This window comes from Pelobates fuscus, chromosome 5, assembly GCF_036172605.1.
Source record: "Pelobates fuscus isolate aPelFus1 chromosome 5, aPelFus1.pri, whole genome shotgun sequence".
In the NCBI taxonomy this organism is placed as follows: Eukaryota; Metazoa; Chordata; class Amphibia; order Anura; family Pelobatidae; genus Pelobates; species Pelobates fuscus.
In genome coordinates, this window is record NC_086321.1 from 209,852,698 (window position 1) to 209,867,101 (window position 14,404).

General features: G+C 41.0%; 1 protein-coding gene across 2 annotated transcripts in view; it reads left to right on the forward strand.

The window, feature by feature from the left end:
- Positions 1-14,404, forward strand: part of RASEF (RAS and EF-hand domain containing) — an 85,529-nt gene that overhangs the window by 49,718 nt on the left and 21,407 nt on the right. Inside the window, exons 7-11 of one of the 2 annotated variants that reach the window (XM_063457187.1) lie at positions 1,286-1,354; positions 7,522-7,606; positions 8,465-8,541; positions 8,993-9,230; positions 13,833-13,979. In XM_063457187.1, coding sequence (XP_063313257.1) covers positions 1,286-1,354; positions 7,522-7,606; positions 8,465-8,541; positions 8,993-9,230; positions 13,833-13,979 — 616 coding nt within the window. The remainder of the gene's footprint in view (positions 1-1,285; positions 1,355-7,521; positions 7,607-8,464; positions 8,542-8,992; positions 9,231-13,832; positions 13,980-14,404) is intronic. The other variant, XM_063457188.1, reaches the window with a different exon arrangement.

Below are 14,404 nucleotides of genomic sequence, written 5' to 3' on the forward strand. Positions count from 1 at the left end.
TCAGAGTAGACTGACAATATACATTTTAATTTCTATCATAGCACAAAATGTCTGCCGAAATAAATACCCTGACACCGCTTAGTCACAAACACTGGCCAAAATTGGCATTCAAATTAGTTTTTTGCATTTTTCACACATAAACAAATATTAATGCTAAATTTGGTCAGTGTTTGTGACCAAGTGGCTACTAAAGAAGACTGGACAAACCCCATTTGCAATACCTTGGGTTGTCTACTATTGCAAATGGTATGCCATCATGGGGGTAATTTTCATTCCTGGGCTACCATACGGTCTCAAAGGCAACATAACCAATCTGGCGAATTTCAAAGTGAAAAAACTGAAAAATGTAACATGCTAGATTTGACCCTGTAACTTCCCAAAACACCATCAAACCTGTACATAGGGGGTACTGTTTTACATTGTAGACATCGCTGAATGCAAATATGTGTATATTATTGCAGTAAAAGCAAACAGTATTGTGACATTCACAGTTAAAATGTCATGTAGAATTAAAAAAAAAATCTTATTGTCTCCCATTATTTTTATATTTTATTCATATTAAATTGTATTTCATAGCTAAATATTTGATGTTAAATTAAAGTCCTTTTTCCCATGAATAAAATCATATATGATAAGTGTGGGTGCACTTAATATGAAAGAGGTGAATTACGCCTGAACAGACGCAAATGCCAGGTTTTGTTGACGTTTTGTTTTTATGACAATGTGTCCATTAGGCTCAGTCTTTAAGGGGTTAATGCTTGTATTTCCTACACTGTAGCAGGGGTAGGCAACCTTTGGCACTTCAGATGCTGTGGACTATATCTTCCATAATGCTTTTACAGCCATAATGCTGGCAAAGCATCAGGGGAGATGTAGTCATCTAGAGTGACAATAATTGCCAAGCCCTGCGCTATAGTGTTCCTTTAAATATGAAATTCAGCTTGAATCCTCACTTTAGTGAACAACTCTTTTAGTGTTGCTGTATGATGAAGGAATGTTCCAACCACTATAACTACTACAGTCCCCTTTCCCCATGAACACAAAATGTTAGATGTTTACTCTAACAGTGGCATTTTTAGATTTAGTGGTTATAGTGCGTGGAGTGTTCCTTTAAGGACTATAGCAATGTTGGCTTTTTTTCTGTGGAGTTTATTTATAAAACACTGAATTGTTGTTAACTGGAAATCGAATTGTAAATAGGTCTGTTTATTTGTTCAAATACAGGCATAAAATGTATTTAATAATTAATTAACTAGATAAGTCTTCTAATTACCATTTTTTTCAGAGATATGGAATTAATACAGGAATACACTGATGAACGTGAGCATCTTGCAAGACAAATTGAAATTCTCCAGTATGTTTTTTTCTATATCACACTTGAAATGCATTTTTCATGAAACATATAAAAAGACAGTTAAAAGGGACACTCCAGGCACCAACACAACTTCATCTAAAATAAGTTGTTATGGTGCCTAGAGGCCAATGGAGGCACCTTCACTTTAATGAGTAAACTGAAGAGGTTTAATCGTTCTCGAGCAGCAATCTGAGCTCCCCCCCCAACGGCATCTGGCTTCAGAAGTTTTACTTACAGGAAGCGCGGTGTGCTGCTGGGCAGGGGCACTGCTAATTGGCTGAAAACGGTCAGCTGATGGTCTCAGCCAATCAGTGACTCCCCATTCACAAAACTGGCTTTGGAAAAGGTATGTTTCTTACCAGCCAGTTTACTGAATGGGAAGACAATAGTGCTCTCAATTTTAAAAAATGCAGTATAAAATATATAAAATATTACTCACAAGTATAGAGCAGAAGATACTGCTCTATTGTAGTAGCGTTGGTGGAATGATCCCCACCTGGGATTTCTTTGAGTACAGGATGTAACAAAAAAACTTCCATTTTGATGAAGCCTTGTGTTGGTGAAATGCGTTAATGGTTTTTACTTTTGTATCTTAACAATTAAAGTTTTTTGGTTACTTTTAGTTATACCAATTCTCTTTTTATTGTAATTTATATACACCCTCCTTACTTTTTATTGCTGGCATTTTTATGTATCCTGTACTCAAAGAAATCCCAGGTGGGGATCATTCCACCAACGCTACTACAATAGAGAAGTATCTTCTGCTCTATACTTGTGAGTAATATTTTAGATATTTTATACCGCATTTTTTACAAATTGAGAGCACTATTGTTTTCTTTTATATATCTCGGAGCTTTTGATATCCAGACCAGATTGACGGACATACCTCTCCACTGTATCCCTTAGCGGGGATTGTACCGCTTAATGCCCTTCACCCCAGAGCTGGTTTAAGCTCTTTTAAATGTGAGTTAACTACCTGCTTTTTATTAATTTTACCCTTGGATTTTGACATATTACACTATCAGCCTGTCGTGTCTTCCCTTGTCTCTTCACATATACGAATATTTTAACCATCCGGACGGATCAAATCCTGAGGAACCTTTATTTTATCCTGTTATATTGTGAGACTTTTTATACGAATATTTCTATCCTGAGAACTACATTGTTATTTTAGTGAGACATACCATTGCTGTATTATCACCAAGACCAATTGGTCTGTTTGGAATTATTTATTAACTACTATTTATTACTATGAGACTGATTGGCGCAACCCTCACATCTTCTTTCTGTTCTTACATCTTGCTGTTAATGGTTTAAGTGGGATTCCCTTTTTTGGGTTGCTGCCTCTCTATTTGTGTTATCTAGCGCTGACTCTCCCCCTGTTGTGTTGTAAACTCAAAAGCTAGCACAGGCCAAATAAACAAGGTTTAAGTTTATGGGGGCCACCAAAAAAAAAAAAAGACTTACATTTTTATTAAAAAGTAGTTTTTTTTTTTTTTTAAAAAGTACAGTATATAAAAAAACAGCATTCCCCTCTACTAAACCATACTCATGACATACTCATCTCATACACCAGTTCCCCCTCTATACTAAATCCAAGTTACCCCCTCTACTAAACCCTGGCCCTTGTTTAAAAAACAAACAAAAACAATATTAGCCAACAAGCAGACTCCACTCACATTGCCGTGCCAGTATACAACTCCGGAGTCCAGCCTCGGGTATACCCTCAATGACGCCGTCCGCACCCTCCGCCAAAGCAGGTCCTTCCACTACTCCTTGAAACCCTGTGTAAGTGGAGTCGGAATGTGACATGGCGTTGTGTGTCTCAATGCACCTCCAGGTCCTCCACTGTCCAGTCGCAGCCATCGCAACACTGACCAACACATACTCACTGACAGACACACACACACACACACTCACTAACAGACACACTTGCTGACAGACAAGCACACTCACTCTCTGACATACACACACTAAGACACACACACTTACACACACCCTGACATACACATACACTCACACACACACTGACAGACACACACACACACTCACTGACAGACAAAAACCTAATCTGTCTTAGTAAGCATGGCAAACTCGCGGTTCGCCGGGCCCAAAAATATTCATTGTGGGACGCATGCATGTTTGACATGCTTGATGTACACATATCATAATAAACAATAAAAAATGCATCCTTCAAAAAAAATATTTTAATTATTTATACCTTTACTTAGAAATATTTAGAGGAAATAGATTCAGAGAGAAATTACTTTATACATTCTCAATGTATAAGTAAAAATACATTAAATTATACTCATATTTAAAGGTACCTTTATATAGATTAAAAGGAGAAACATACATGTAAAAATAGAGATATAAATAAAATAATTAATTTCGAAGTCGGCATTTATGTTCGCGACAGTACAGATGTCGCGAACATAACATTTTCCATCCGCAAACGGCGAACGCGAACTTCCGCAAATGTTCGCGACCGGGCGAACCGCCATAGACTTCAATAGGCAAGCAAATTTTAAAACCCACAGGTGCTCTTTCTGGCCACAATAGTGATGGAAAAGTTGTTTCAAGGGGACTAACACCTGGACTGTGGCATTCCAGAGGGGGATCCATGGCAAAACTCCCATGGAAAATTACATAGTTGATGCAGAGTCTGGTTTTAATCCATAAAGGGCACAAATCACCTAACATTCCTAAATTGTTTGGAATAACGTGCTTTAAAACATCAGGTATGATGTTGTATCGATCAGGTAGTGTAAGGGTTATGCCTGCTTCACAGTGACAGACCAAACTCCCCGTTTAACGCACCGCAAACAACCGCAAACAGTCCATTTGCACAACCGCAAACTCCCCATTTGCACAAGGTTGGATACCAAGCTAGCCATGTCCTGTTCCTTGTCCTCACTGATGTCATTGAAGGTCTCTTCCTCCACCCAGCCACGTACAACACCAAGGGTCCCCGAAAGGTGACAACAAGCCCCCTGTATTTTTTTTTTTAAATGTACACTACTGTTACACCAGATATGAGTTGCACTGGTGTGACACTGTGCCCTGGCAGGCCCTGAAACGCACACGCGTGAAGGAAACTGACTACTATAATTTCACAGTCAAAAAAGTTTTTTGTTTTTTTTAAATGTACACTACTGTTACACCAGATATGAGTTGCACTGGTGTGACACTGTGCCCTGGCAGGCCCTGAAACGCACACGTGTGAAGGAAACTGACTGCTATTATTTCACAGTCAAAAAAGTGTTGCTTTTTTTAAATGTACACTACTGTTACACCAGATATATGTTGCACTGGTGTGACACTGTGCCCTGGCAGGCCCTGTAACGCACACGTGTGAAGGAAACTGACTGCTATTATTTCACATTCAAATTTCTATTTTTTTTTTTTTTAATGTACGCTACTGTTACACCAGATATGAGTTGCACTGGTGTGACACTGTGTCCTGGCAGGCCCTGAAACGCACACGTGTGAAGGAAACTGACTGCTATTATATTACAGTCAAAACTTTTTTTAATTTTTTTTAAATGAAAACTATTGTGACACCAGATATGAGTGGTGGCACTGGGCAAGTGGGCACAGTATACGCTGTGAGCCTGACACACACGCTGGCAGGCAGGCAACTGCAATTAGATTACACAGAAAAAAAAAAAAGAAGACTGATGATCTAGCCCTAAAAAGGGCTTTTTAGGCTGCTGTCCTTACAGCAGAGATCAGATGAGTCCTTCAGGTCTGTAGTGGACACTGAATACACTAGCCTAGCTATCAATTTCCCTATTAAATCAGCAGCAGCTACACTGTCCCTCCTCTCACTAAGAATGCAGCTTCTGGGGGGCGGGGCCTAGCTGTCATGGAGGAAAGACGAACTTCCTGTGAGCTCCCTCAATATCTCACTTTAAGCAGCTATCAACAAGCGAATTTCACCCCAATAGGGGATGACCCAGCAATGTTGCTCCTACCTGACCGACCCGACATGCTTAATAGCGGTCAGCAACTCGACAGAGTCTTAATTACCTCCGCGTGGCAAGTGTGGCCTGGTGCTCACTGGGCGGGAGAGGCGGCCGATCTCCCGATCCTGGGATGCCCAGGAGCAGCTACTTCCCAGCAGGAGCTCCGTTACCCCCCCCCCCTTGAACCGGTGGGGGTTATCCCGGTTCACCCCTGAGAGGCTGTCTGGAGCTAATGGACGCACAGAGCACAGCCACCCAGGCTGACATACTCATCTGCGACTCTCCCAATATGGCGGCAGCCGCGTGTCCTTCTGGTACCAGCAAAGCATGGCAGGATATTGAGTCTAAGCTGGACAGACTCTTTAATCAATTTTTGAAGCAAATAACAAGCAGGAAGCCCCAACAAGCTCCACCACAGCCCCAACAAGCTTCACCACAGCTAAGCGAAGCAGTCCCCATTAAAATCCACCAACGCAAAAGACGTCGAAGACCGGACCGGAGGCACAAACAGAAATGCAGAGCCTGCCCCACGTCAAGCACTCGCCTCCACCTTAAGCCACCACAATCCCGCACCGGACGTGAAGCACCACCGGGACAGATCCGACCACCCGACAAAACAAGCTTCCACCAACTCAGCCAGAGACTTGCCTTTGTTGTTCCAGGTATCAGGGACTCCCAGGGTCTGCACCTGGCGCCCAGAAGGGATCTGATGAGCACAAGCAGTAAACAGCAGCCTGCCAAGCATGTCCCATTATAGCTGATCCTCCACACCATGCCTTTGATCACATGAACTGCTCTCTGCACATTAACTAATCGCAAAGTAGCAAGCGTTTAAACATGTCATTATTTCACCTCCTAAAGAGTTTATTGTCGTAGTTCCTTACATGCCTTCACCTTAACCGCTCATGTATTATGTTATTCACTAGTCTCATCTCATGGGGCGACTCACACTTGATTTATAACTAGTGGTGGAGCTGCTGATATAAATACACAGTTGATAACGTGCAAGCTACACCCTAAACATGACAGCCATCTTTCACAACAATGTACTGCTATATACTCATACCCTCAGTGCAACTAGCCATGATATACGCACGTTGAGCCTAGCATGCTCAAATATCGCATATGTTCGCCATCCGTGGCGAACGCGAACAAGCTATGTTCGCCAGGAACTATTCGCCAGCGAACCGTTTGGGACATCTCTAGTGTTCAGCAATGTTCTGTATCCCCTCAGACATTGCTGGAAAAAGTGGGTCTAATGTGACAGGTTCTGTTTTTTCAATTAACTAAACTGTTTAAGCCCATAAGGCCCCCATTAAGATAATTTTGTTATGGTTTCTGCAATCTCTTCATAACATGAGAGCCCTGTCAATTCACCTCTTATGAATGTCTTACTAGCATAACAATTTGTTTTTCTTCATGAGCCATATTTTTAGGACTTGTAGACGCTTACACCAAATAAATAGATGTGCTATTTAAGCAAAAAATTGACATTATTACTTTATAAATTAATTTTTTTACATAAAATAAAAATGAACTTCTCTCCATATTGGGGGGGTTTATACAAAAAGTGTCTGTTTTGAAAAGTGTCGAAAACATTAAAAGTGGGAAGAGTCTCCACTGCAATGTGCCTGCTGGGCCACTGGTTTCCACAGTGACTGCCCCACTGTAGTAGATCACTTTTCTGAACACAAAACTTTTTATACGTAACCCCCATTGTCAGTGAGTATACTATAATTGTATACTGATTGGCAATATGTGCAGATAATAGTTTTTAAGTGTTTTGGTGGTGGTGTTCACTTTACAATCAAGTAACCATAAATAAATACCATATCAGCATATATTTGGTGTAAGATTTTATTTCATATTTTGTACTTGTATTTGATACTTTCTGTATCAAAAGTAAAATACACATTTCAAATTTGCTTCTTTCTTATGCATTTGCACAATTACTTTGAATGTCTTCTAGAGTTATTTATTTGTATTTTTCTATTTGTATTAAAACAGTGAATTCTGGCTAAGTTAAAAAAAACATGTGCTTGCTTAATGAGGGAGTGGTGGAGGTGGCCTCGGGATTTAATAAGCTAGTTTGAATATTTGAAAAAACTTTAAGCACACGCAATTTCATTGACTCAACACCTTACCTGAATCCTGCTAGATGGATCGTGTTACAATTGTCCACTCACTCTTGTATTCTAGAACAGCTAACAGAAAGTTACATGACAGCAATGATGGACTTCGCAATGTGCTGGAGAACAGCTTTAGCAAGTACAACAAATCCTTGGTAGTGATCTTTTTTCTTCTTCATATATTTATGTCATATTTCATTATTATCATATAATGTTCTCTTCACTAAACCCCATGGTTTAGCAGCTTGTTTTACAAATGTGTGTGTGTGTATGTGTGTGTGTATATATATACACACACACACACATATATATATATATATATATATATATATATATGAAAAAATTTGAACCTCTTGCACTCTCACTAAAAATGTTCGATACCAGATGCCAAGTCCCAAAAAACATAAAAATAAATATCAAAAGATTACCGTCACTCTTGGGTTTGATTCATCCAATTTATTGTTGGTACATCCAAAATAGTCAACGTTTCAGCTCCCGATCGGAGCTTTCATCAGGACACATGAAGGCTTCATGTGTCCTGATGAAAGCTCCAATCGGGAGCTGAAACGTTGGCTATTTTGGATGTACCAACAATAAATTCGATGAATCAAACCCAAGAGTGACGGTAATCTTTAAATGTTTATATATATATATATAGAGAGAGAGAATTAGACTATATTGCAGGGAAGGGAGATCCTCATGCTATTGCATATTTATATGGCGAACGAGAGGGGCTAATTTTGTGGCATATCAGTGTAATTGCATGCCTTGGGTATGTCTGTGTTAGATTATACCATCCTGTTGTAAAAAATAATGATAAAATTATTTTGGTTTATATCGTAACCAAACCTTGTGCACATATGTGATATTTTTCTCCCATACAAGAATTGCACCCTTTTGCACAAAATTGCTATTTAATGTAAATGTACAACAATACCGCATTACGTTTTCCCAGTTTACAAGTAAACATTGCAAAGAATCTCATTAAAAAAATTAATTCTTTCTTTCTTCAGCGTGCAAATACTTCGCCAGGGAGTACGATATCAAGAAACAGTCCCAAACTCAACAGAAGCAATTCACCATATGACAGGTAAAAAAAAAGACATGTTTCTTACTGATATTGAACCAGACTTGCATACTGCATTTCTGTCAAACTTAGTTTAAATTTTATTTTCACTTGTTTAAATAATAACTAATGCATTGTGCTAGTGGAGAGATATTGTTTATGTAACATGTAACATCCATGGTGATATTTTTTTTTATTAAGGTGCAATATATTTTACAAATTGCTTCATAGGCCCGAGAGAGCCACAAGACCATTACCACGGTAACTACAGCTAAAATGTGACTAAAGTAACATTTAACTTAGCAGTAAACCCAATTTTATTACTGCAAAATAGAATGCAGATCATGTTTTGCTTAATTGCTCAGTTTTTTTAAGTTTACCACCCTGCCACCTAAATGTATGAGCCTAGAGTACTATTTTTTACACTTTTTGATAGAGACCTAAATAGTGTTCAATAATAGTTTTTTGTTCATAGCAGATCTCCTCGATCATCTTACTTAGATGAGGACTATGACACTTTAGCGGTATGTGATCCGATGCAGAGAATGAACTGTGAGGTTGACAGCCTTCCTGAAAGCTGCATAGACAGCGGCTTATCCACTTTAAGGGACTCTAATGAATATGATTCAGAAGTCGAATACAGGACGCCAAAGAACTTTCACAGGTCACGGTTTACCCATGAGAGCTTTGGTGGAGATGCTTCGGATACAGATGTAAGCACTTGAAAATATCTACTGAACACTATACATAGTAAGATAAAACACACTTCCTAGTCCAGCATAAAGCCCTAAAACAATGGTCAGACATAGATAAAACTCATCACAGTCTTCATAGCATGCAGGCAGCAAGCAAAGAAAGAGTTTACCCACATAATTACTTGGACAGAAGACAAACTGCACATGCTTTTTAATCACTGCTGCCTAAATTCAAACATTGAAAAGAAAAAAAAATGTTACAAGAAATGTAGACATATATTGATACGTTTGATACCACACCTGCATATCGAAATAGTTGCTGGTTACCAATACTAAATATCTTCAAAGCAAGAATGTGCAGCATAATAGCAACAACAAAAAAGTGGCTACCATTCTGTTGTAGAGTATTTGATAATATCAACACACCGTGGTCACAGGGGTCGCAGCTGCGACCGAGCCCAGCCCACCAGGGGCCCCGGCTGCCCTGCGACCCGGGTATGTACGCCAGTGCGGCCACATTTTGCCAGCCTCTTTTCCTGGGGGGGGCCAGGAACTGGCCACCTCAGGGCCCCCCTGGGCTGGCAGTGGTGTCACTTGGCTGGCGGTTGGGTGCGCGAGGGAGCATTCTCCTCTGAGCTCTGTCTGCCCAGCTTCCTCTCGCGCGCCGCATTGATGCCGGAGCCGGAATATGACGTCACTCTGGCTCCGGCATCATTAAGCGGTGCGCGAGGGAGCAGAACAGGAGGATCAGTGTTCCCTCGCCGCCTGCAGGACCGGCCGCCCAGCAGCCCCACTGGACCCCAGGGAAATCTGGAATCCCCTCAGCACTCCCAAAGGTGCTGAGGCTGGGGGACCCTTGCCGCGCATGCGCATTCGGAGCTAAGAGGCGGATCGGGGTGGAGAGATCCCCAGTGCCAAGGGAGCCTGGCGCTGGAGAAAGGTAAGTGCTAAAGGGGTTTTAACCACACAGACACACACTCTCACGAACAGACACACACATTTACTGACAGACACACACTAAGTGACAGACATACACACATACATACTCACTTACAAAACATACACTCTCACTGACAAACAAACACTCCCTAACAGACACCAAACACACACACTAACAGACACACACAAACTAACACACTCAGTGACAGACACACACAGTAACATACTCACTGACACAAACTAACACACACACACTGACACTCACTAGCAGACACACACTCACTAGCAGACACACACACACACACAAACTAACACACTCACTAGCAGCCACACACTTAATAACAGACACACACAATCTACCACACAACTAACACACTCAGTAACACACACACACACTGACACACAAAAACTAACACACACACACACACACACACACACTAACACACATACACACTCACATTTTTATTTATTTTTTTATCCCCCAGACTCCCTACCTTTGGCAGTGCTGAGGGGATTCATATTCCGGCTCCGGCATCACTGCGGTGCTCGTGAGGGAGCTGGGCAGAGAGAGCTCAGGGGAGAATGATCCCTCGTGCACCCGCCCGCCAAGTGACACCACTGCCAGCCAGTGAGTGTGTGTGTCTCACTGTGTGTGTGTGTCTTTTACTGAGTGTTAGTTTGTGTGTGTCTGTTAGTGTGTGTCTGTTATCGAGTGTATGTCTGCTAGTGAGTGTGTTAGTTTGTGTGTGTCTGTTATTGAGTGTGTGTCTACTAGTGAGTGTCAGTGTGTGTTTGTTAGTTTGTGTGTCAGTGAGTGTGTGTGTGTCAGTGAGTGTGTTACTGTGTGTGTCTGTTACTGAGTGTGTTAGTTTGTGTGTGTATGTTTGTGTGTGTCTGTTAGTGAGTATGTTTGGTATCTGTTAGTGAGTGTGTGCTTGTCAGTGAGAGTGTATCTTTTGTGAGTGTGTATGTGTGTCTGTCTGTCAGTGAGTGTGTATGTATGTCTGTCACTGAGTGTGTGCCTGTCAGTAAATGTGTGTGTCTGTTAGCTAGTGTGTATGCGTCTGTTCGTGAGAGTGTGTGTGGTTAAAACCCCTTCAGCACTTACCTTTCTCCAGCACCAAGCTGCCTTGGCGCTGGGGATCTCTCCGCCCCGATCTGCCTCTCAGCTCCGAATGCACATCCGAATACGTCCACCGTATTCTCACTGTCTTTTAGCCCTGCATCCCCTGCGACCAGGTGCCCGCCACCATGTGTTGCGGCCTCGGCCTATGCAGAGTAAGCGCCGGGGGGGGCCCCATTAGTCAATTTTCCCACCAGGGCCCCATGGATCGTGTGTACGCCACTGACTAACAATATAGTCCATAAAAACCCTATGCTGCTATGGAATATTCTACTCATTCAGTGACAACATTGCCTTACAGAATTGAGTTGAAGTTGAAGGGTTGATAGTTAGATTGAAGCAAACCTTTAAAGGATCACTATAGGGTCAGGAACACAAACATGTATTCCTGACCCTATACTGCTAAACCCACCATATATGTGGCTTGCCCCCCTTAGCCCTCCTATAAAAGTTTAAAACTCACTTTATTTCCTGCGCTGCTGGCTCTGCCCCCCTTTGTGACATCATCAAAATGGCCGCTTTTTATCCAATTCAATGCCAAAACTTACGTCTGTCCTCTGTCAGTACTCCAACATCTGATGCTCGCCTCCAAGACTTCTCCAGGGCTGCACCTTTTCTGTGGAACTCCCTTCCCTTCTCTGTTAGACTGTCACTCAGTCTCCATTCCTTCAAAAAATCTTTGAAAACACACTTCTTCAGGAAAGCATATCATTTAAACTGTTAGTGGGTTTTCATCCCCCTCCCACCATCACTCCTATCCTGCAACTGTCAAGAATAACCTACTAAGTTCTCAGTGAATACTTTTCTAGCAATCTATTTCATTACCCCTTCTTATACCCTTTGTGTCACTATACCCACTCCCTCTAGCATGTAAACTCATTAAGCAGGGCCCTTAACCCCTCTGCTCCTGTGCATCCATTTGTCTGGTTACAATTACGTGTCTGTTAGTCCACCCATTATACAGCGCTATGGAATTTGCTGGCGCTATATAAATAATAAAATAATAATAATAGCAGTTAATCAGGTCAGTTTAGGCTAATGATAGTATTCTCTAGCTGTGTCCTCATCAGACAGGGGTGCCAGGGATCCACTCCCTAAAAGTTCCCTTTTTCCAGGTGTAACCCCCAAATGTCATAAATCCTCAGACCTTATAACCTCTACCATGCAGAGTCCAAAAAGCACTTACATCAGAGGCGCCCAAGCGAGAACATTTTAAAGTTTGACCAGGTTGCGGACATCCTCCAATGGCTGCAGAGGTTCAAATGTGCAGCTGGTTGCTCCCAATCTCAGCAAAGGGGTTACTGGACTGAGCGACACCTGATCACCGATTCACTGGATTGCAGCACAGTTCTGATCCGGTGAATAGTTCCATAGTTATTTGTAGTATGTCCTGGCCAGGTGCTCAGTGTGAAAATGGGTCCAGGCGATCATCCCCGTTCACCCAGCTACAGCTGGGGGTAGAATAAGCCTTCAGGGCTCCCATCATCCCTTGCCCACATTGGCAATATTCCTCTGAGTTTTTTTTATAGAGGATTCTGGGACAAGGTCTGTAGTCTGGGGGGGGGGGGGGGGGGAGGGGGAGAGTGGCCTCAAGGTCCAGGAATGGGGTATCCATTACACATAACATCTGTTTAAAAGTTTTAAGATATGGATATAGATACAAATATCAACACAGTAATCACCCCACCACAAAATGTGTACCATACAGTTAAATGAACCACAATGTGCATTTCCTAACTAGATGCTTCTTGGTAATGAAGTCCAGACTGTCAATTTTGAACTTCAACTTGATCACATTTCTGGGAATTCAGTTTTCTGAAAATAATGGAGCATAATTTGACATAATGCTCAAATACTGTAAATGTAGGTACACTAAGAATTAATGCAATATAAGATGTTGCAGGCCTACACATGATCCCTGTTATGCGGTCAGTTGTCCAGGCTACTCACATCCTCCTCAATGGCTACCAGAATGCAGCCATGATGTTTAACCTACAAAAATAGCTCTACTATGTTAGTGATTCTAGAGCTGCCATTTTCCATGTGAGGCAGAGCCTAAGGGTAAAAAATGGAGGCTAAGGAAACAAATTGGTTTCCCTGTGGTGTGTAATTTGTTTTGCATGGATCTGCTATATAAAATTTGAGTTTAGATGAATATGTATAACTGCTTTCCTTACTGGTTACTTACCAATACAATTTATTTGTACTGTGTAATAAACAATTTAGCATTATGTCTTACTGCTGTGACTTCTGACATCCAAGAGTTAACACTGAAGATCTTCTCTTTTTTTCTTTCTTTAATAACTTACTCTTCCTTTTAGCTACTTGGTCACAATTTAATCACAATTTGAGTTGTAATTGGCTGATGGAAAATGAATTGATCAAAATGGCTTTAGTAAACCGACAAATTGTAGCAAACACCAGATAGCTAATATATCCTTTAAATGACATACTACTTCACATTACACTGCAGTTTAACAACAATTTAAAATACAATATGTCCCTGATATGACCACCAGTATTTAATGATTCCTTATCGAGATGTCCCCGGTTCATAGGTTCCAGAAATCCGAGATGAAGAATTATATGCGCCAGAAACAAATCGAAATCTTCTTGACTGGAAACCATCGCAGCCAGTCAGTAGAAGCAGCTCAGGGGCTTCTTCGAGAAAGTGTATTTCAGCACTGTCTGCACCTGTTTCGACTGTAAGTATCTCTTTAGATTTGTAGATCAGTTTATGTTGTTAATTAGAATTTGTTGTATTTAGAGTGCCATCCAAATGTCCTGTTAGTTCATGATGGCATGTACAATTTAGCTACTTGATGCCTTACTTGAAGGCTACTATATATATATATATATATATATATATATATATATATATATTTTGACAATCTTTCTTTTTCGTAAAACAAGGTAATAGTGTAATAGTCATTGCAGAAATATTACATCTTAAGACTGATAAGATGATACAGGTTTACACATTTCAGTATGCTTATGGAGCATGGTTCTCTTTATGCATTTGTTCATATAGATATCTTATTCATGTTAGACTAATCGTCTCGTTACAAGAGAGAGCACTTCAAAACCTGGTTCCCTTTGGGTGTCTACTGTTTCAGCGCCTCAGGTTTGT